Below are 24,556 nucleotides of genomic sequence, written 5' to 3'. Positions count from 1 at the left end.
ATTCAAATACAGTAGTTTTTATCCACCAATCAGAAACAAGTCAAGATAAAAACAATATCATTTTCTGTCAATAAACAATATTTTGTAAATACTGCGGTGGTGGCACCATGCTAGTGATCCAGTGGGCTTGAGGTACAGGGGTTGCACCAGAAGAAGCCATTACCTTTTGGTAAATGACCAGATGGTAGCCACATAAATATGTGCAAACACCCAGTTGCGGGTAAAAGAACATGCAGTAAAGTACTGTGACTAGGTGTCCCAGTTCATCCACCCTTATAAGGATGAAGGAAAGCCACATTAACTTGGTGCCCCATGTTGGTGCAAAAGTTGTGTATTCCAGAGGGTGTTGAGAATCATAATATGACTGACATCTTTACGATCGAGGGAAAAACAAGTGCCAATGAGCAGCCAAGTTGGAACTTGGTGCTATATAAATAGAATATATTACATTAAAAAAATATAGACACAATGAAAATTTGCTGAAAATTTATCTAAAAATCTATCAAACTCAAGGAGTTTGGATAAATTATGAGCAATCCATCTCTTACATGGAAGGAAGGTTACTTAACTCTAAAACTTATGAACAAGTTCATTTGTGTGTTTCTCATGCCATTTTCCTTTTCGTTCAAACTACTTCAGACTTTGAGGAAATTCCCAAACATCATAAATGGAAATGTTATTATTTTATCACCCCCGGGTCTGAGTTACTGGACAACACAGTCGGCACACATCCAACATGACTTGTTCACAACTATAACAAGATAACTAAAGTCCTTTAGTGAATACACGCACTGATGGACACTGTCAGTAAGATAGTAAATGGTGTCACATTCAGTATTATATTCATGCTTGACATGAAGAGGAGTGACAGTGATTAATGCTTATCAGTACATCAGCAGTTTAGACCAAAATTTACACCAAAAAGTAACTCATATCATATTAAAGAAGTTGTTTATCCACAAAAGTCTCCTTGTTCATCATTACACCAAATTCCAAATGCCACTCAAACCAAGTTACCTCAACCATCAAACTTCACTCTCTAATCCATCTAGCTGTCTCTTTCAACCAGAATGATGGAGAAATATTTCAACCCAGAATCCACATGGAGTAAATGGACAATAATTTTAATTGTCTTACAGAACTTTTCCTGATATGTAACCATTCTGATCAGATGTTGTTGTACTTAAGAAAATGTCAAATCAAATTTGAAATTACAGGTTCTAGCTTTGATCCCTGTGACACACTGTGCTTCTTTCAGTGTCGCACCAAATCACAAGTGAGTGAGCATGGTTTTATGCCGCTTTTATAGCCATAATGGAAAGAATTAGCATTAAAATGCTAGCATGTTATCAGAAATGACCCAGCTACTGTAACTTGATAATGTCCCCAAACAGCTTGACGATGGACCATTATCATGCCCGTTGTAAAGTGATGTCAAGGAGCTCAGCTCTTGATATTAAATCACATATGGCTTGTCTGAATTTGGGTTCAATATTGACGATGTGTCTGACTCACATTTGTCACATGTACTTTTGCCACTATGCATTTTCTTCCTGGTGCCAACTGTACCATAAATTACAACATACAGCAATAGAAACATCAACTGGAACTCTAATGTTGATTGGCTCTGAAAAATCAGCGGCAGGTTATATGGACAAAGTTCAAGGTTGAACGTCGTCACTCTCAATACTGACATCATCTGTTTTGTTCTATGACTTTTCCATATTTGTAAAAAGTGTGTCGCTGACATTGCAAGCCTAACACTGGGAAGTATGAACATAGGTTTGAAGCTTAATACAATAGGTGGGTGATGTGCTAAATCCCGACATCAAATTTTCAAGATTAGACTCATGGTGATGAAAAACATCATTGACTACAGCCTGTTCGTCTCACCTCGTCACCATCTTTGATGATATTTATGCCGTTTCGGGATGCTATGGTTGCCGTTTTTGGATGCTGTGACTGCCGTTTTGTGTGTTCAGCGACCGTTCTCAGGCACTGTTGTAGCTGATACGCGAGTTTTGTTTCCATTTCAAACGATTAGTTTTCTGTTACAGGGGGTTTGTCTCGGTTTGAAAGGATATTGTGGCAATTTCTGGTGATTTTTGCTCTGTTTTTTTATTTGAGTTCAGTTTTGTTGTATATGAGTTCAGTTTTGATGATTTGTTCACTGTTTGTATGGTAGGCCAGAGTTGCTATTCTCTGAATATTTCACAGAGCCAATTCACAGGGTAAATGTTGCCATAGAAACGTACAGCATCGTAACATCATGCAATATTTCCATGATGCCTGAAAAGTTGGGGGTTTTACCCAATGCTTGAAGTGCTTGCAATATCCAAGAATGATATTGTGTAGCTTTCTTGGACCTGAACTTACCGCCTTTCCTCTCTCTGAAGCCATCATGTCTTCCATGGACTGGAAGCGGATGACTGTGTGTTTGATGCGGTGGAAGAGTGAGCGCTCCCAAAAGATGGAGCCTGACACAGGAGGGTTGTTCTTGTGCAGAGGTGGATTTTCATTGTAGTTCCTGAACAAGTTGTTCATGATCTCAACCTGAAGAAATGAAAGTTTTCATTTGAATGTTGCAGACAAGGTTTCTTCCACTATAGAAATACTGGGTCTCCATAATTTCTGCTTAACAAGCTCTCATGGTTATATTCAACCTATCTCTTGTCATTGTTTGTTTGTTAACACCCTACAAAGCAGCATTACAACTAAATGGTGGCAGTTAATAATCAAGTCTGGACCATTCATGACACCCCACTCTATACTTCATCGCATGAAACAAATTGTCTAAGAGAATCACCTCTTTGCTATACTGGGACAAAATGTCAGTAAACTTCTGCATCATCTGGTTGTTAATGGCCTCCCGTGACCTGATGTGTTTAAAATTGAGCAACATGTCGAAAGCTCCTTCTGCAGAACGAAGTGACTGGAATGATTCATCAATGAACATCTTGGCCTCTCCCTCGATGGCAAGGACCTCCTTGTTGAAGGACTCCATCACCCGTTTCCAGTGTTTCTGGTCTTGTTGACTGAAGGGGTCAAAGGTCACCTGAAAATTTGACAAATTTCATCAATTATAAAGCAGGATGAAACAAACTTAAGGTATCCCCTTACTCCAAAATTATGTGACTGACATGTCTGTTCCTCTAACATGGGGACAATGCAAATGAACTTTAAATGGGAAATACAACACTGTTACAACTAACAGTGAGAAAGGAGTTAGAAATGAGGATTCAAGTAAACATGAGAAACTAATTTTTCAGCAGAAACTTCTATGATGGATTATGGCAACAAATAGTAGCTCAGACTGTTTAGATTATTGTTTGCAAACAATACTTCACAACAGCTGACATTCCAATACTTTTAAAGACATTAAGTTAAGGCAAGATTTGAAATTTTATGCACATTCTTTTGCTTTCATCACAAGCCTATAAACATTCAGCCAACAAAATAAGCAAAAATAACGGATCAGATATACAGTCAGGCCGCGATAATCCGGACACTTCTGTTTTTCATCAAAAACGTTCAGATAGTGAAACGTACGGACTGCTGAAACGAACTTTTATGAACACAACTACAGTAGAGTTACTTCCATTTGACATGGCAATATAAAAATATACGAACGTATACAAGTTTCAAAAGACTTTATTACAGTTTGTAGACATAACAACTTGAATATTCATATAATAACTAATCAATGCATATAATCATGTCTCAATAGATTATACATACACGTAACAAAACTCACTTGTGAAAGAAATCTACATGACGGTAACAGTTCTGAATGATGGAGCTTTTCACTTCGAACCAGGCAGTTTTCGGACTCAGTGCTTCGCGGAGATTAAGCATTTGTGGCCGGTCGGCACACTGGATGAAATGCAGTGAATGAAATGAACTTTCATGTTGGTCATTGGCACACTTATGCCTGGCACCATTGTCACAAAGTAAGATCACGTGTCAACCACGTGATTGCATCTGTCTGTCAAATGGTCGTAGCCAATCACAAACCATATCCGATGTCCGAAATTGTGCTCTTGCCGATAGAATGTCAGAAATCTTGACCAAAATGTTTCACATAAGATCAAAACTGGCTTTCGGGTTTTCTCTTTGTATCTACAAATTTCTTATTTTTTTGTACGGCAGTAATTTCACACATTTTACGCCTAGGGGCGGGTCTTGCCATTATGACTGACAAGCATCAGCTGATCTCATTTTGACACGATCAGTGTTTTATACAGGAAGTAAGCATGACTGGTATTACTCCAACTAACCAAAAGTGAGACCTACTAAATGATCAAAATCACAAACTAACGACATCTTCACCTCGGAAATGTCACTTAACAATTACCACTGAATGGGGCTCATGGTGTGAAGGGATTATTCGAACCTTTTTGATGTACCGCCAGATTAATGAAGCAAAACTGTGTGTAATTAGCTAATCTGTTACCACTGATTAGCGTCCGGATACGGAAACTGAAGCACCGGATTACTGAATCAACAGATAATGAGTTTTCATAGTAAACAAGATTGGTGACAGGTAGTTATTGTTCGGATATCGCGGGAATCGTATTGTCGAGGTCCGGACTAATGCGGCCTGACTGTAATGTTAACATTGAGGCTCTGTATCTGCTTTAGTAACATTCACAATTAGAGATCACTGGAGTAATTACCTCTTCAAGTGGTGTAACTAGGGCATCAACTCTTGTTAGCACATCCTCAATCCTTTTAGGGTCGCCAGTGACTGCCTTCAACTCTGGACCAAAGATGTTGTAGAATTCCTCAAGGACCTGATGACAAAAAATATTCATGTATACAAATATTGACAGGCAGAACATTTTGCACGCACCCCAAAGAAAAAAACAAACATTTTGTTCAAAATGTAACAAGTCATAGTGACTGACCAACACTGAGGATAAGAGAATATGGCAAAATGTGGTGGTGTAATGCATTCTTGCTAAGTTGAAAAAAATACAAAATACAACACCTCAGCACCTCGTAATACAAATAAATAGGAGCATATTTGTGAAAAATGTGCACTAGCCTACATCTGCTCTCCCTTTCACAAGCAAAATGGGTTTGCTCATTGCCGTGCACTGCCTACTTCTCATAAACGCCTTCTCTGCGCCAGTCCAACTTATCCTTGTTTGCCAGTAATAGAGATGAAACATCAGTGAGTGGAGCTAATACACACTTGCTGAGCTAGACCACTGTGTTGCTAGGCCAGTGTCACAGGGCATTTTTTTGCAAGAACGTGATTTGGAACAAAAGCACATAATATTATGCAAAGGGGTATTAAGACATATTTTTATGGTTCGTGGTGCTGTATTCCAAAGGTAGTCCGACAAGTGATACAAGTTTTTATTGGTCAACATTACTTTTACATTGATATCAACACAAAGGCTGCAACTAGTTAAGGAGGTTAGTGATTTCTCCTTGTTTACTAAAACTTAATTATCATATTTCTGAAAAAGAGTTTCTCTGTGATACAGACCCTGAAGCAAATAAATCCAAGAAAGCCCACGCAAGTCTAGAAAATGTGGCAAGTGTAGATTTCCTATTCCTCAGGATGAAGAAAGTCTCAGGGCTCCATTTCAATATATTATTTTTCTTTACTATAAACTTTTTTTCAGTAAAATATGCTCATTTCAGAGACTAGTTGTTAGCATGACAAAGGGTATAATCTACAAATAATACAGATTCAAATTTGTTTCTTGGCATTTTCTGCTGACAACAGTGTTTCTACAGTTACTGTAGCTGGCTGAGCCTACTTGATCAAACATCATTCTGCTAAAACCAGGCTGCAGGGTAGCTGCTTAAGTCCCACACTGAATTTCATCCAAGCAATCCATCTAGGACTCAAACCCTAGAGTTCTTGACAAGAATATTTTTTGATAATGCTAGAATGTTCAAGATAGGAATATTATAACATTTCTTTAGCATTCTCAGTTTCTATGATATTTTAACACTGAATTGATTATTCAATACATTTTATCTTTGGCCATGGCCAATAATGATTAGAGCTCCCTTATTATTGTAGTTCTAATCATCAATGACCTTGGCCAAGTGTTCACATAAATTCAAACTACACAAATATAAATTCTGAAATTGAACTTTAAAATTCCTTCTGAGAACTTTTACTGATGTTTAATCCAGAGTTTAGGCCAAATATTGGTTCGTCTGTCCACATACAAATGCATTGACAGGTCAGCCCAAGTATAGTCTCTCAGTGACTAGGGTTCAAAGGGTCATTCCAAAACTGACCTGTGCCACATTGTACAGGTCTTGACATATGCCTGCCATGTACTCAGTCCGATCAAATAGTCGCTTCCGATCAAACTCCCATCTCTGGTCTCGTCCAGACTGCTCAATCTTTGCTCGCACATCGAAGTAGGAATCCTTCCAGACCATCAACATTTTCTTAGCTTCTTCCGTCTTCTGTTTGACCTCCTCAGTGCCATTTCTGGAAAACCAATTTCGATCTTTAAGAAGCATGTAACAAAAGTTCATCATTAGATATGAATAGTCAGTAATATGACACAGTGGTTTAAACATGTTTGCAATAGTACAAAGTAGTACTGTTGGATCACAGCACACAAGCTTAATGTGAAGGATTTTTAACAGACACTGGACCAGTGAATCCTGTCAAAACAAAGGGATGCAACTGTACTGAAAATCAGTTACCTGGGTTTAAAGCTACATTCAATGGTATTTTAGTTCCACTAATGGTATTTCTTTCAAGAGTGTAGAAAGCCATAATTATTGCCAGCTTTAATCAATCAGCAATCATGGAAAAAACCTATATGGAGATAACATAAATAGATTAATGCAATTATTATATAAATAAAACCTAACCTACCTGTATAATGTCCGGATATCTATAACCTTTGCCACCCGGTCAGCCAGCTCCAGGGCGATCCTTTCCATCAGAGGAACCATCCTCTCATCTTTGTTGTAATGCCGTGAAATGATCCAAACCATCCGTAAAGCATTCATCATGGACGGAATCGTCTCAATAACTATCTGGAATGTAGCGCCATGCGCAATATTCTTGAAATGTCTTTCAAGTGTAGACAGGAACCGAACATTGTCTTTCGCTTCCACAAAATACTTGTTCAACCCTGTCCTTGGGTCCTCAAAATCTAAATCAATCTGAAGATACATGTCCAACATTTGACGAACTGTTACAATTTTCAGCTGTTCGGTCAAGGCACTAAGAGCTGCATTTCGTTCTCGCCAAAAGTCGATCTCAGCAAGAGGACCTTTCCCAAGAGGGACTTTCTTCAGTTGGTGTTCCAGGGCTGTTTGAACTTGCTTAGCCCACTCATTGCATTTGTCCTGAACAAGTTGTAACAGTTCCTGATTACTTGTGATTTCCTCGATACTCTCTGGGATCACAACCTCGGGTACCTCAAGGCGCACCTCCCCTTCAATCTGTTGCAAAGTGCGACTGATGCTTGAAGCAAATTTTTGCATGGATATCAAGAACTCATCTCGCAGAAGTGCCCGAGCTCGTGTTTCAGCAACGTTGACCTCTTTTTCATCCTTTTCCTCCTCACCAACATCTGACTGGCTTACCTGTGTGTCCTGCCGACTCATTGATCTCTGGTCAGACATCTTAGTCCCTAACCGACCATCACCATTTTTATGTTGGTTGTATGACAGAAGAGGCATGTAAACCTGGAAATGTAAACCAGTTGTCATTACTAATACCAATTAAAACATTTTACCTACGATTTTAGGTTGTGTGCCTGTGACAAAAAACAATAACATTGTCAGTATTATCTAGCTATAAAATTTGAAACTTCACTGCTTACTTATTACAGCTCAAAGAGTACTTCATGTCAATCACTTGATTTTCTGGTTTTGATTCAACAGTTACAGCTTCTGTCATACATTGCATGATTGATGCGCATTATATTCAACAACTAAACAACAAAACAACAAACAACAAGTGGGCTGTTACCTGTGTTATGATCTGCTCCAACATGACGAGTGAGTGTCCATTGAGAAGACCAAACTCAAAGTATCCTGGCAGCATTTCATTGGCTTCATCCAGTGTGTTTGGTAGTGGCACCATGCCTGTAGTGTTACGCAGGAAGTAGACGCTGTCTTGGTCAGCAACCTCCTCTGGGAGGTGTTGGTAGCACATGTAGAGATACGTCCTCAACACCTTCTGAATGATGATCTTCTGTAAATCGAAGTAAGGAGTGACAGTGAATGTAGAAAATTAAACAGGTCTCTTATGACATGAATTGTATCTGTTCATGTTATTTGTCACTGCAAAATATACAAAATGGAATAGATTCCAAGCCTGAAATGCTGCAAACATCGGCACCTGTCTAATCTGGCACACTGTCAAAAGACAAATGAAATTTTGGTCCCACAATTTCACAACAATTTTATGATCATTATAAGTTAGCTTTATCTAATCCGGGATCCGTCTAATTTGGCACACTGTCAAATACACAAGAAATTCCGGTCCCGCCATTTTACAATGATATTACAATCATTATAAGTTAACATTATCTAATTCCGCACCTGTCTAATCTGGCACACTGCCAAAAGATGCATGAAATTTTGGACCCGGCATTTCACAATATTATCATTATAAGTTAACATTATCTAATCCTGCACCTGTCTCATCCATTCTGACAACAAGCAAATTTTAACTGTAATTAATGCTGTCTAAACCAGAATTGTTATGAGCAGTCCAATCAAGGACATGCAATCTTGTACTAATTAATCCTCTAGATGCTCTCGATCAGGGAGTAGAAATTGCACGGTAACCTCCCAAAACTTTGACAGCCATACCTGGCTCTGATTACACGATGCCATTTAGAAAGTGGTCAAATGCAACATATGTCATATTTGGGATTTCACTTTCTTAGTAAAGTACAAATGCTAATACTTTTTTTGGTTGAGTCCCATCCGTTATTCGAACCCGCACCCTCAGAGTCAGGCACCTAATCGCCATCACACAAAGTCAGCCGCCTAGAAGTCGCGGTGGCTGAGTCGCGGTGGCTGAGCGGGCTAGGCGGCTGACTTTGTGTCAGTCACAGCCAATCAGAGGAATCTCATGACCACCGGTGAACATATTTCACAAGATAAACTGATAATCACTACTTGCTAACAATAATACTTGATCTGAAAGGACTATATTTTTTCATCATTTGCTACAAATTGAATTTTAATTCAAACTGTGCCAATGACAAGTATTATAAAGAACAGAGATTCCCTTGTTTCTCCATTGCATTATGGCAAATGTACTTGTTTAATTCCCCACTGACATGACAGGCAGTACTTAGTCTACAGGGACTGTAAGTTCTGTATCAAGACCAGATGAAACACTTATATCTTTTGACTGTCAATCAAAAATCACCACTAAAGCTAAACTAACTTATCATACTTGCACATTATGTAAACCTGTAAATTTCAGATTTTCTGGCCACTTGTGATAATTTCCACTTATCATCAGAAATCTGGTACAGGAAGTAAGCTGGGCTCCATCTCACATGCAACATGTTGGCCTATGCAAAGGGTGCCTCAAACCTGAGCCTAGTACCGGAAGTAGCAGAGGTGAGACTAACATTACATGGAGTGTTAATTTTTTTTCAACTAGTTGAAGTGGTTAAATTTTTCGCATTTTCCATTAAATGAATCATATGAGTAATATCTGTATGAATTCTGGAATGCTGTCTGGGCACTGTGAAAATATTTCATCTGTGCCACTTAAACATTGAAGAGCAAAAGGCAATAACTGACATTAACTAAAAAATGGATACCAGTGGTGGTTTGACATGTGATCGCCCAATTGACAGATAGTAAATTCTGAGGTATGATAAGTTTCCCTGCATTTTCAGATTCATTCTAGACATAGTGTATGTGTATGTTAGAAGGCCATTTGTTAATTCATCACATATTTCAGGATTTGAACTAACCAAATTCTGTACTAACCGTTCTCTGAACAACTTCTATTTCTTCTCCATCTTCACCCTGTCCTTCCTCTGTAGCTGGGTCAGCTTCAGGTTTTGTTTCAGGCTCGGATTCTCGAGGAGTGTCAGCCTCCAACTCGGAGGGTGTTTCTTTGCCTTTACGTTTCTTCTTGCCTAAAAACAAAACATCATCCAACATTATTTCAGCATTGTTTGCATCCCTGAACAGGTATACTATGCACAAACTTGATCTGTGACATGTAAGGACTCTGATTTTTAATCTGCTTGTTTTCATGCTGCTTAATAATCCACAATTCAATGTATCCATGTTCACAGTGGTCACAAAACAGTATGCAAGTGAAGCCTGGATCAGACAAACCAGTGATCGATCTCATGAGTTTCTGGATACTTTCACACAGTTAATTTATATAGAGGATTGGTGTTTCAGTTAATGGAGTATTGTCACATCACACGGTCATGGAGCATTTCTCATGATTTTCCACTTTTGTTCATTTGTGTCCAGAACATGAGTACATTTGGATGAGCAAATTGATAGATGTAAATGGTTTTAAGCAAGACACTGATTAACAGGGTTCATACAGATTATCAGCCATTACATATAAGGTCATTTTAGGGGCTTTTCAAAGCCTAATGAACAATATAAGGATCTATGATAACACATATAACACAGTAGTTGAATACAACCAAGGCTGACAAAAGTGGGACTGACCATCAGATGGAGATAACTCTGAGCTACACAAAGGTTCAATTTTATTTTTGAAAACCACTTTAGGAAAAAGTAATGTTAAATCTTTAAGAAAGTAACCTGTCCTGACTAATTTTCCACTTACCCTAATTTTTATGACATAATCATATTGATGAAATTATGAAAGAATAAATTTACATGTTGTCTGATGTTAATGTTTACTGAACAATTTATGGAAAGGTGACAAATAGCCAAGAAAGATAACCCTACTTTATTATCATTGCGAAATTTAATAGCCATATTTTGAGCACATATGAAATGAAATCGTAAGTGGAAATCATCTAGTAGCCCACAGAGAAGTAAGATACCATTATTTGACTGCCCAAAATGACAAAAGACTTGTCCTGCTATCAGGCAATGTGATTTTTTAACCCCTGCTACATGGCTGCACTGGTAAAATCCTGCTTCACAAAGGAGATAAATAACACCTACTGTCATTGCAAGGTATTTATATTATGTATTAGCTTCCTCTATTCTTCTAATTGCTAAATATAGGACCTTTTTAGGGCAAATCACCAGCAATAAGGGCCTTCTCAAGACGAAAATGAATACAGGGCCTTTTCAAGGTAAAATGTTCAAGTTTTGGCTTTTCCAAGCCCATACAAATCCTGGTTTATGGGTGAGAGATGAGAAATATAACATTTACGACAACCATGTCAGTCATTGTTATCATCATCACTGCATGCACTGACCTTTCCTGCTGGGTGTCTCCTCCTCCCTCTCTGTGCCTGTGGGGGTGGAGACTGGAAGGGCTTGCTCTGCTGCAGGATCCTCCTCTCCAGCTGCAGGATCCCCGTCTCCCTCAGCACCTTCCTCATCCTGCTGAATGTCAGGAATCTCCGGCTCTGCATCACATTAATCATAAAGAATTAGCCATTTTCTTGCCTTAATGAGTTATTTAATAGAAAGCACTTCAAAAACAAGGTTCAACTGGCAAACAAGGATAACTTGAACTGCCAGAGGCGGTGCACGGTATTGAACAAACCCGTTTGGTCTGTGAAAAGGAGAGAAGATGGAGGGTAGTGCATGTACAGGGCTTCATGATGAAGCTGATTCTGTGCACAGCTGCTTATGCCTTGCTTATAAGACTCTAATGGTCGGTGTATCAACTATACTTGATCGGGACAAACTGGGGTCGCTTGGCACACAACCACTCAAGTGCCAAGTGGGTAGCACTCATACATGCTAATATGGGTTACCTGTCAGGTAACTTTCCTCGTTTGCCAGGAAATAGATAATGATGATTATTTCCAAAACTATTTATGAATTGAGACAATTATGTTGAACATACTAATTCTGTTTATCGCAATCACTTGACTTGTTAAATGAATAAAACTCGCGCTCAAGCAGGAAATATCCCAAAACATGTTCATCTCACATGCAGATAAAATAGCCCTGTTTATATTACTATCTCAGACATGATGATAAACACAAAACTTGTTATATCTTTCTTTGGCACAGCAGCTAAGTATTATGTAATCAGTGGGTTTGTCAGCATGCTGAAAGTGCCACTAGCTGTTATTAGTTCATATAAATTACTTGGCATAATAATATTTGGAAACTTTAGCATAATCAGGGATGACTTCCAAAATTAAATTAATACACAAGGAATTGCAACAGGAGTTTTCTCTGGTTATTTGCGTGCACAGGCAATGTTTTCATAAATTCCAGTGATCATAATGCTGGAGTATAATTACTAAATTGATCTGACAAAACAAAATAAATACAAAATTTTGCCTCATTATTGAAACTATCAATGCTACAACTACATGACAAGCTTTACAAAACACAACATGGCTAAATATGCATTCAAAATTTTATGCCTATGTGCCTGTGACAAATTCTCAAGGGTATTGGTACTGACATTCAACAAGCTGCCATAGGCAGAGAAACTCACATTTTAGTCCACCAGTCTTGATACTGACGATCATGAAATAACTATTATACCTACTAACATCTCAGAATTTGCCAAGGACTATGGGACTAATGCAAATTTCCACCGCTGACGAGAGAACAAACATGACTTGATTGACATTCTTTTCTTTCATTATCAACATTAAGATACGTCTCCTCTTTTATTAAGTTGGCGTCGGGAAGTTTAACAACAACATTGCCAGTTAAATATTATACCGCATTCGACTTCAACTTCCTCCTCTTCCTCTCGAACAATCTTGTAAAACAAAATCGAGGACTCATTGTCATCTGGGGTGTCATTCAAGAATTTTCCAAGTTGTCTTTCTATTTCACCATCATCCCGTTCCAACAATTCTTCGAAAACTTCTACTTCATTGATATCAAGTGATTGATGCACTCGGTTCCGAATCCATTCGATTCGTGGGTCATCCATAGTTACTGATTCACGTGTTTCACAAATGCATATCACTGATTGTTATTTCATACTGAACAGTTCTTTGAGTAACTGAAGGGTTCCCTCGGTCATTTCATAAACATTAGCGTTGACGACGGCAATGCTATATTCATACGACGTATAAAATAGATCCATTTTCAACTTCATACATCTTTTCATCCTAATATTCCTATATCATAATTCACATAACAAACTTGTAGGTATGTACTATTGAGTATAATAAAAATGTTGCCATTGTAGTTTGATGTTTCATTCGTAAGTTCAAGCTGAAAGCAGGTGTCCGCGGATGAAAATGAGAACTATTTTCGCGTAAACATGGAGGCAGCCATGTTGTTACATTCCGTTGTTATGGGAAACCACTATTCACCGAAGATAAAATATGGGTTCAAGACCTATAAATTATTGCCATTATTTGTTTAGAATATATTTTCTCAATTTCTTTATTCTTCACTAAGCTATTGTCGAAACAATAATCCAATCGTAAAAATACTCATAACTCGTTGGTTTCCGGCGGGTCGGTATACTCATGAGGCCCAATTGAGGATGGCAAAAAGTTCATTCTTAAGGTAGTTTTCTAAACTATATTTGGCAATGTATTCAGACCGATAGCGTGTCTTTACAAGAAATAACCTTTTCCAGTCGGTCGTTAGATCTCCTTATCCAAATGATTAAAATGTTTGAGAAGTACAATGTAAATCAATTTTTTATTTTATTTTTATGTGCATATATATGTTTTTACCTCCTCGCTGTGTTATACATGTTTTATATATGATGTTTTCCATACATTATTATGTGTGCCATGATTTACTCGTAACGTTACTTATTAGATATGAGATCAAAATTTGATCAATGTAATTGCATGGTAGACCACTGCAATTTGTTTAAAAAATCATAGATTTCATCAAAACAATGTGTTCTTATACTTCAGCTGAAAAAAATACTAGACTTTACATGTGTTTAAGGGAAATCATTTCAGTGACAGCATCAGCCATGAAGGGTCATCCAAGGTACATACAAATATGTATTTAGTCACCCTGTTTCCTCCATCAGAGAATACATAAACTGACCGCCAATAGAGCGGAAAGTCGCGGTTCCGATCCCCTGCGGCGCCATACCAAAAGACGTAAAAACGTTAAAAAACGGTACTTATTGGCTCCATTTTGGCTAGGCATTGATGGGCACAACAAGGACTGGCTGCATGGTTCGGAGTAGGGTATTCATGCTTACCTGCGGCACGGTATCTCAGTGAGCTAGCATTATAAAACCAGTTAAGTCTGGGCTAGAACAAGCAGCCACGCATACACACGCATGAACATCGTCATATGTGCAATATATTCGTAAGTACCACGTTAACACCATGTTACCTCACCTCACGATGCTTTCGGGTAATAACAAGGCCATTTGATAAATGTACATTTGGACATCAGGGAGACAGCTTGCATATGTTGAATGTATTCTAGTAATCTAGCAAAGCATAATTATATCAGCTGCCATGTGAGATACAGGCACTGGTTTAGCAGTAGATAGTATATAAATTTAGAAAGGAGTTTGATGTGTGTGTGTGTGTGTGTGTGTGTGTGTGTGTGTGTGTGTGTGTGTGTGTGTGTGTGTGTGTGTGTGTGTGTGTGTGTGTGTGTGTGTGTGTGTGTGTGTGTGTGTGTGTGTGTGTGTGTGTGTGTGTGTGTGTGTGTGTGTGTGTGTGTGTGTGTGTGTGTGTGTGTGTGTGTGTGTGTGTGTGTGTGTGTGTGTGTGTGTGTGTGTGTGTACCTCTTTTCTCAGTTAACAGTTTCATGGATGACAGCGAGGACGTTTGTTCATCATGCGGAGATCCGGGCGTTGATTCCTCCCTTAGGTACAATATACGAAGTCGTATTTTGCTAAAAGTGACGTATGGCCGCACAGACGTATACTAATTCATTGCAACAATCGTTATCGAAATTCTATTTCATAAACTCACAAAGTCAGTGAGTTAAGGTTTTCAATTTTACCAATATTCCAACAACCGAAAAAGTATTCACAGATTGCATCGGCCTGCATGGGGAATGGAACCCGAACCATCGGCGTTACCCTTTAACCAGTAAGCTACGAGTTTACCTACCGCCAACCCCAAACGGTAAGACATATTTTCCAAACTATTTCATCATCAATATTATATGTCTGAAGAAGCAGAATGTGATCAGACTCATTACGAGGCATATCATTTATTTATCACATCTACAGTCCCAGGCTTACAAAAAATCAGTCTACGCGCACCCATGAATATCCGGGTTAGAATTGGTTTTCAGAAACCAATGCTTGTAGTAAGCGTGCCCCAAGTGCAAAGATCGATGCTCATGCTGTTTAGCACAGGGTTGACTGGATCACACACGATCTTTTAGAGGCCACCCCCATATGGCTGTTGTACCTGAACGTTGCGGTAGCACTAAACAACACACACAAAAAACAACAACCAAAAACAACTCAGGCGCCTTCATCCGTCTGTACCAATGCAATGTACAGATGTTACTAATTCTCCAAATATTTAAATAGGAGAAATCGCAATTTTTAAATCAGAAAATATGTCTGGTTGTCGAATTAGGCCTTTCGGGTTATAGATGTATTGTTGTTGTTTGATTGCGTGTGCATGTTAATAGTTGTTGTCTGAAGTCTCAGACAACATTGTGTTGATTGTGTGGGTGTGTGCGTGCGTGAGTACGTGCGTGCGTGCGTGCGTGAGTACGTGCGTGTGCATGTTTATTATGTTGAGAGGCATTCTTGTATAAAATGTATTTCCAAAAGACAGTATCCCAAATGCGCCCAGTGCGGGCTGTTGAGCCAGTGTAACGTGATCTCATGTCCCCACACCAAGGATATAAGTAAAGGTTTGTCATCCAACAGTAAATGACCTGACAGAGGGAGAAAGGGCAGCGATTAAAAACGCATAGTCTGAATATATATATATTTTATTGAAACAGATGATTGGTTTTAGATTAAAAAGAGGACTGAACCCGAGGAAATCTAGACTTGCTTCATTATCCCGACTGCTGATCCCGTACAGTGACTTGAAGTCCACTGTTAAACGTTATAATGCTTTGGACCTCATGCAAGTTGAAAGGTCGGACAACCAAGAAGGAAGCAATAAACTTCCTGAATTGAAACCAACAATTGGTTAGACCTACTTGGGCATATTAATGAGGGCCCGGGAATCAGGATGCTACTTGGGTTGTCAGTCAAGACCTAATGAGGTAATGTTAAGAGGATGTCGCACTGGCCACAGTTGCTTTACTCATGACAATGTGCTGAAAACGGATTGAGATGGACCTCCCATGTGTGACTGTGTGGACCTTTCGACTGCAAGGGATTCACATTATGCTGCGACAAATCTGAAATATCTGTTTTCCATCTCACTGTGAACTACTTGAGGAATGCATCATAAATTGTAACTACGTAATGTGAATAGCAAATTTCCTGCTTTTGACTTTAGTGCTATGCCATTTTCCATTTTCAAATAATGCTGAGATGAATATACATGTTTTTAAAATAAAAGTCATTTGGTCTTCGTACTCAAAATGTCTGTGAATGTAGACTTGATCTCGTCACTATATGGCTGGAGTAATGCCGATGTGACGTTAAACTTAACTCAAACTCACAAACACCTAGGGCTTTAGCATGACAGGAATGGTTTGAAGGGAAAGTTCAGGACAACTAACTCAATGGTCGCTGTGATTGGATTAACTGATCAACATGACAGATTAGACATAGCTAACACTTTTTTCGGAAAAGAACAGATCCGTCTTTTAAATATTTTCAGAAGAGTTACGTCCCTTGACATGTTCCTGTCTAAAATGAAGAAAAATGCCTCACGAATCGGTGATGTTTGTTTTTCTTTAAATTTGTTTCACTATTCTCATATGGAACCGTTCATCCAAAGACTAATTGTACGCTATTTCAGTTTAATTGATATGCACAGGCTAGACGTTGCATTACTGATGTCTTGAGTATAAATATATTATCATACAACAGTGGAACCTGTACATCTTTGGCCATCGTGACAATCTGACATCATACCAGTGGTGCCCTAACCATGCTGGAGTGGATATATGAAACAGTCTGTGAAAATATATGGGTGCTGTCTATAACATGCGTATGCTTCTTGCTATCGAAGTTCTACTTTAAAACAAGACTCATAGAAATACAGGACAATCTTAAAAACAGTTCTGGTTCCAACGATGATAGTTTTGAAAAGTGCCATTCACCCTCATGTGTCAGATGCCGAACCCATAAGGAGATTCTGGTGCGTGCAAGAACCCGACTGTCATATCAGGCATATACTGATAGACCAAAAGCCGAAGAGAGAGATAGTAACATACTGAAGATTTGCACAGACATCGAAAACAGTTTACATAAACGATTTACTCAAGTCGAAGGTGAAGACCAGAAACCTGGTGTTTTCAAGATGTCTGGCTTGGAGGCTAAGCCATGGTGGGATGAAAACGAAATGGAAGACTTCCATGGTCTGCAGTTTAGTGAAAAGATTTTGGATGATATTAAAACTGAGTTTTTTGAGTTGATGAAGAAGTCAAACACGGAAGACACGGTGCAATCATTATGGAAAGTGAATTCTACTCCAGATGGCATGTGGTCCATTTGTCACCTGATGGATCAAGGCAGACCAACAAAAGCAATAGAACAATGCCCTAAGACATGGAATGCTGTTCATAAACTGTCACACCTATTATTGAAGAACAATCTGTTTGGAAATGTTGCTTTTTCTGTCATTGTTCCTGGAACTGTTATCACCCCTCATTATGGACCCACCAATATAAGACTTCGGTGCCACATAGGTTTGTATATTTTTCTTTGCCTGATTCAAGCCGTCTCGTCATGGAATTTTTGTCTTGAAGAACATATTATACGATTAAATATATGATCATGATTATGAACTGTAGGGAAGTCTTTGAAAGTGTTTAAGTGATGCCCATAAATGGTGAGAATTTATGAATGTCAGCTTCTGTATTATGTGAAATATGGGGTTTCAGTGTATATTATTACTCAGGTGAATTCAGAACTAGGTAGCAGTTAGTTATGCAAGTACATGTGAAACAACAATATTGATAAGGTAACAATGGTATGCTTTTAACAAAGGAAGCTAGTAGTTAACTGATGCTGACTGATTTTGTATTTTTGCCTGTAGTGATTCCAGGTTATAATATTGATTCTGAGTTATCTAAGCTTCATGTAAGAGGCATCTAAATGGATCACAGTCACAGTTGAGACTGGGTGCCTGGGTCTGTTGCACCATTCCATGTCACAATATCTGTGTTACGTGGGCCAGACGATGTCATCACTGGATTGGCTCTTACACAATCATTTACACTAATTACACTTGCCATCATGCTGAGTATGGTCTTACACAATGAACACCATGATTTCAGTTCACCTATCATGACTAGATTGGTTAGAGGTTGTCATTGAGGCTAACATGGACCTAACTGAGCTACAGCAACAATTACGATGTAGTATGTGACATTATCATTATGATGATAGTATGCTGATTGGTAGTTTACCATTGTTTACTTTAACACATGCACTGTAGCTTTAGTATGCAACATATGTCATATTTGGGATTTCACTGTCTTAGTAAAGAACAAATTCTGGTACTTTCTAGGGTTGAGTCCCATCCGGGATTCGAACTCGCACCCTCAGAGTCAGGGACCTAATCGCCAGCACACAAAGTCAGCCGCCTAACCCACTCAGCCACCGCGTACTTTGTGGACACCTCTGATAAGTTTAAATTGGCATGGCTCCCACGGCTGAAAGCTATGATTACACAATGCCAAATCCCAAATATGACGTATGTTGCATTTGAAAACTTTCTAAATGGCATTGTGTAATCATAGCTTTCGGCCGTGGGAGCCGTGCCAATTTACACTTATCAGAGGGGTACACTTGTAGATATATATCATTAAAAGAACAACTTCATACACTTATTCTTCAAATATTAACACAAACTGACAAGTCTATCTACATAGTTGTTGGTTACTATGGAAACTGCTCTGTCATGCTTGGCATAATTTTTGTTTGGTTTATTGAATTACAAGCAATAATTGCCTAAAAAGTTGCTCGTTTTGCCAGTCAAATACAATGAATCATCTTTGGTTTATTTTTGAAGTTGTAACCATAGAATACAACCATGTTTGCAGAATACATTTGTGTGTTCAACACAATCAACGGGGCAGGAAGAAAATATATTTGTACGAAAGGTATAGCTTCGTACATTTTCAAACAAGCTTAAGGATGGATAAAACTAAGCATTGGCTTGTTATGCAGAAGACCAGGGTTCAATATCCACATGGGTACAATGTGTGAAGCCAATTTTTGGTGTTCCCCCACCATGATACTGCTGGGATAAAACTAAACTGACTCACTCACTCAATCATGCATAACAATCAATGCAATAACACAGTATATCCAAACTGGATGATTGTGCTGTAATCTTCATTTTTCCCCTTGTTTCAGGCGTGATGGTTCCCCCTGACTGTATGTTGGTGGTCAATGGAGAAGAAAGAAAGTACACAGAAGGAGATGTTGTGCTGTTTGACGATTCCTTCTCTCACTCTGTCATTCATAAAGGAACGAGGGAAGAAGGAATACGAGCTGTCTTAATGATTGACATCTGGCACCCTCACATTGACGATGAACTGAAACATGTACTCAACTATATATTTTCATCAGATCTCTGACTTAAAGGTTCTTGATGTGACACAAGTTCCAGCAGCATGGCTCAATAAGGATGTAAAAGACAAATAATTTCAACAGCAATATTAAAAAGTGAAAAATATTTCAGAAAACCCTCTAATTTTTCATATATCTAATGCAATTTTACCTTTGTAATTTTACCGCAGCATTCACCACAATCATGATGCTTGATACTTGTTATATTATTCTTCCTACCTTCAAAAAATTTTGATGACATATTTTATCAAATGCACAAAAACTTTAAATGTTCAATGTTCCCAATGATGTATTTTCCCAACTGCTAGATTGATGTTCCTGCTTTTGATCACTGGTTTGTCTGGTTCAGACTCGATTGTTAACAGACTTCTGCCGTATAGTTGGAATACTGCTGAATGTGGCATGAAACTAAACACACTCACATACCATGATGTAATTGCACAACATTTTCCATAGCATGTTTAAAAATATTTTTGCAAACTGACCAGTGAAATTTTTTTATCTGATGAATTTGAACTGTTCATGTGGGTCATATTTATAAGACTTCATAGGTGTGTGCCACCTTCATTGTCTTTACTGTTAGTGGACTTTACCTGAGTGAATATTAATTCAGCTTTCATTCAGAGTTTGTATGTATTTTGCATTTTGTTTTTTTTTTGTGTTTACCATGGTATTTTTAGCAATGGCATTTAACGTAACCAATTTTTCTTTTAACATAAGGATCAGAAACTCCTTTCTTATCTGTTTTCAGAGATATTTAAGAGTTGAAATCTATCATTAAAATCACTGTTGTCATTGGATGCCCAAACCTAAAAACACAGTCTTATCATGACTTTACGAAGTTACAGTTATGCCCTGCTTTCTGTAACAGAAATGTGTTGAATCCGTGTATGTGCCAAACTTATAGTCCAGACCATGCAGTCTTGGTAAACTTAGACTCAGTATTTTTGCAGCATTTGAAGTACATGTACCTGCCTGCCTGCTTAAGGAAGGATTATTTCAGCACGGACTGCCAGTTTCTCAATTTCTTCCGCCTGACGGTCAGGTGAAAATTTAGACATGTATATGAAGATATATTTCAGGATAATAAGTTCATTATTAAAATCATAAATGTAAATGCAGAATTCCAATTGAAAGGTAAACTATGCCACTGGTCAAACCTAAATAATTTGAGGACAGCTTGAGGTAAGTTTTGGTCTCGACTGGTATTTATCTAAGCATCCCTGTGGTCTGGCTGAAATTTGTTGGAGTTTCATACCCTGAATATTTGTTACATGGCTACTCTGAATCTGAAAACTCCAAAAGAAGGTTGTCTCAGCTAACCTTTTGAATTGACCAATCAGAACTTAGCTTTACAAATCGCAGAGGTTAGCATTTGCACATACCATTTGAACATTTACCTCGAAAACATTTATTCTTAAATGATTCCAAATCCTTTTGTCCATATGATCATTTCCGGGTGATGAATGAAAAATAGTGTTTCTGTCAATATATTCCTGGATGTCGTCTTGTGGAAATATAAGCTAATTATAACCATGTCATTAGAAATCTCTAAGCATGTATACTGGAGGGAAAATATTTGTGTTTAATGCTGATTTGCGATTGTCAGTGTCTGTGATCGGGGAAGAGGAAATCCATTGTGCAAGTCCTGCCAAACCCTAAATAGTAGCCTCTGTCTGATTGGTTAAATCCGTTTGTCCATTTGCTGTTCTAAAGAAGTTCTTTGTCCTTGTATTGTAATCCTTCCTTAGTGCTTTCGTTCCTGCTGTTCAATTCCTATTGGTCTCAAACTCAATATATTGTCTCAAAACTGAAGAATGAGTTGAAACGTACCCTTTAAATTTGTACCCTATATCTAGTCATTTGAGGAAACGGCATTTAGATGCATTATATTAAATGTACAACCTTCCTGTGTCTATTTCTTATGTAAAATTTTATTCAGATAACATGCATTATGTGTGAGGTTATTTGGAAAATGATTTTCATGTGAAGTTGTGAACTGTGTCTCATGTAATGAGCCTTTGTTGGTGGTCATTTCTGGATGTTTGTTTTTGAATATTTAAACAAATTCTGTTTTTGTAGATATGCCTGACATTTGTTTATAATTTATATTTGACGTTTTGACGTGTCATCTTGATTGTGTATCTGACATTTGTATAAATATTTTCCCAACACGTGTTTATGAAAATGTTTCTTACATGCGTTATGTGAACACAACCGTATTTTTGTCAAAGATGAAAAAGTACTTTCGTTCAAATTCAAGTACCTGGTGTGCTTCTGGCCCTCAGTCATATTTGTACCTTTGTAGTATATATTTATATATAAAAGTGGTATTTTTAAACATCCTTCAGAGCTCCAGATAAGCTTTTGACCATGTGGGTATTATACCCGTACTTTTGATGCTAAGTTGGTATTTACAATTTCAGTCAGGTACTTATACATTTAGATACCCACCATCTTTTTTAAACCCTGGTATTCATTTCAAACAAGTAGAACAGGTATGAGATTTTTAATTCAGTAATAATATGAGACAAAATCCATCCATCCTCAAAACCTTGTTCCCATCATGTTGTTTCTCTTCCACACCGCAAAAAGCGAATGTTACAAGTTCATTTAAAATATAACCAGCAGTTGATTCTGATTGTGAAACACACTACTTGCTTATTAATTCAACTAGCAGTTCTTTAATGGAGTGTTTTTTTTCTGTAAGGCATTAAAAACTAGATGTTTTACTTTGAGCATCTGGAATTTACGCCACTTGCACACCATTTTTAATTTGTTTACAGAAAGCCGCCATTTGAATGGTCGTTATTTATACATGGGTAGGTCAGTGAAGGGTTAACAAATCATGACTGGTATTCTATCTCTGTTGCACATTTCAGTTGCCTTTAGAATTATTCAATAATCGTGATCGTAGTTATTTAGAGATGGAAAATCTTGAAGTTTGACTGACTTGAATTGATGTGATATGCCACATGATTTTGATATGTATGGGGTAAGTACGCATTGTTATTTTGATAGAGCGTACACATGAATATTTTTTTTTTCATATGCTTGCATTTATTTGTTTATTATTTCAACTTTTCTGTACCATATTTTATGCAAATACGCAGCTTATCTGGAGCTCTGGTCGTTACAGGTGCATACTTGTAAGTATTTCATACTGAAACTGTGAAAACCTCATAATTTCTTTGTTCTTTCATACTGAAACTGTGAAAACCTCATAATTTCTTTGTTCTTTCTAGTAGGAAGTTGGAATTTCAGAATTATCAGGGATTTATTACTTTGTGCTCAATGTTTGGATTCCAGGTAAAATTTGGTGCTCAGACCTATTCTTAGTCTCTGTATTACAGACATTATTATTACAGGATTATTTGTAGCTTTCTTGCAATGGGATGAGCTGTAGATGCATCCAGGGTGTAGTGGAGAGTTATCAGAACATGTACTCTGGAGATTACTTAGGATGATAGCAATGGGGATGATGATGATTTTAGGTGGGGGTCACCCAGAGATGCCAACCTCTACGATTTTATCGTAGTTGCTACGAATTTTAACTTCAAACTACGCCAATACGATTCTACTAGAAATCTAGACATTAAATTCGGATATACATGTATAGACAAAAACATATATTTTCAACGATGAAATACATGTTCTGTCATACCTTCCATTCATCATATTTAATGGCATATTTGAACTGGAATGATTGCAAGTAACAAACGTATTTTTAGTAAAGCTGATTTCAATACCTTTGCGATTTGACACATTTATAATTATGCTTAAAAACTATGGGAATGAGAGATTTTGTACATTACATGCAGAGGGGATCAGTTACTTTCTATGTAAATTTTAGATGAGGGGCGGGGGAGTCAGTAAAGCAGGACTAATTTTGTGGATTGCAACTTCTTGAGTTTTTTTATGACGTTTTGGGGCTTATCCTAGCCTCCTCATCAGGTTGAGCTGAACTGAACAGTAAGGCTTAACTGTTAACTCTTACAGTCAGTCACACTGTACATGCTTTCCCATAAAAATCATCATCACCCCACTAGCCATAAATTATGAATGGTCCCCAACAACAACTGTAAAAACTTTTCACACAACTTTGTTCAGAAAACAAGCCATCATTGACTCTGTGATGCCTATGCCTTTTCACAAGTATGATGTCTTAAAACATAGTCCAGTGACAACTTTGATGGAAACAGCAAATAGATTTGTACTGAAAATGAGACCCTGTAAGAAGGGATATGCAGAAAATGTGACGTTATGGGCTTGAGGTTAAAGCATTCACTTGTCATACTGAAGACCTGGGTTCACTTAAGTAAATGTGTGACGCCTATTTCTGTTGTTCCCCAATCTAACCAAACTTATTCTCAGTATTATTTGTTACACTCCGTGTAGGAGTGTAACACACCCATATAGGAAGTCGCATCAGGTGACCTTGAGCAACCTAAGACCATCCAATCAAATGCAAAATGGACAAAAGGATTTATCCAATCAGACAACGGCAACTGTACAGGGTTTGGTGGGACTTACAGAATTCCCTGGTCACTGCCACTGATCCCTCAACAAGTGAAAATCCACAGATATTTGACCTGCAGCATACATGCTTAGGGATCTCTGATGACATGCTTACCACAGGCCAGTATTTCCTCAATCTGACACCCTTGAATATTGACGAAAATGCAGTTTTCAGTGATCTTACTCACTGTTCACAATGTTGTACCTTGCTCCTTGTGCATCACCTGGAAACGATCGTACAGAAAACAGCAT

The 24,556-nt window shown here is 38.0% G+C and overlaps 2 protein-coding genes across 2 annotated transcripts in view; one reads left to right on the top strand and one right to left on the bottom strand.

The window, feature by feature from the left end:
• LOC137271663 (dynein axonemal heavy chain 10-like) overlaps positions 1 to 13,167 on the bottom strand; it is an 80,144-nt gene extending 66,977 nt beyond the window's left edge. Inside the window, exons 1-9 of the mRNA XM_067804122.1 lie at positions 12,835 to 13,167; positions 11,397 to 11,549; positions 9,961 to 10,112; positions 7,970 to 8,194; positions 6,863 to 7,683; positions 6,268 to 6,466; positions 4,677 to 4,793; positions 2,807 to 3,055; positions 2,377 to 2,553 (exon numbers count right to left, since the gene is read on the bottom strand). Of these exons, the coding sequence (XP_067660223.1) occupies positions 2,377 to 2,553; positions 2,807 to 3,055; positions 4,677 to 4,793; positions 6,268 to 6,466; positions 6,863 to 7,683; positions 7,970 to 8,194; positions 9,961 to 10,112; positions 11,397 to 11,549; positions 12,835 to 13,051 (2,310 nt within the window). The 5' untranslated portion in view covers positions 13,052 to 13,167. The remainder of the gene's footprint in view (positions 1 to 2,376; positions 2,554 to 2,806; positions 3,056 to 4,676; positions 4,794 to 6,267; positions 6,467 to 6,862; positions 7,684 to 7,969; positions 8,195 to 9,960; positions 10,113 to 11,396; positions 11,550 to 12,834) is intronic.
• A 3,887-nt stretch (positions 13,168 to 17,054) lies between these two features.
• On the top strand, positions 17,055 to 19,873 carry LOC137283387 (aspartate beta-hydroxylase domain-containing protein 2-like). Its single transcript, XM_067814852.1, has 2 exons — positions 17,055 to 17,895; positions 19,571 to 19,873. The coding sequence occupies exons 1-2, from the start codon at positions 17,136 to 17,138 to the stop codon at positions 19,792 to 19,794; spliced, it is 984 nt and encodes a 327-aa protein (XP_067670953.1). The 5' UTR covers positions 17,055 to 17,135; the 3' UTR covers positions 19,795 to 19,873.
• Positions 19,874 to 24,556: the final 4,683 nt, after the last annotated feature.

The sequence above is a fragment of the Haliotis asinina genome, chromosome 1 (genome assembly GCF_037392515.1).
Source record: "Haliotis asinina isolate JCU_RB_2024 chromosome 1, JCU_Hal_asi_v2, whole genome shotgun sequence".
Taxonomy (NCBI): domain Eukaryota; kingdom Metazoa; phylum Mollusca; class Gastropoda; order Lepetellida; family Haliotidae; genus Haliotis; species Haliotis asinina.
This window is presented reverse-complemented; position numbering and strand designations above follow the sequence as displayed.

Coding starts and splice junctions, on each gene's coding strand:
- LOC137283387 (XM_067814852.1), top strand. CDS start 17,136: ATGCTGGAGTGGATATATGAAACAGTCTGTGAAAATATATGGGTGCTG. Junction 17,896..19,570: donor AAGACTTCGGTGCCACATAG/GTTTGTATATTT, acceptor CCCTTGTTTCAG/GCGTGATGGTTCCCCCTGAC.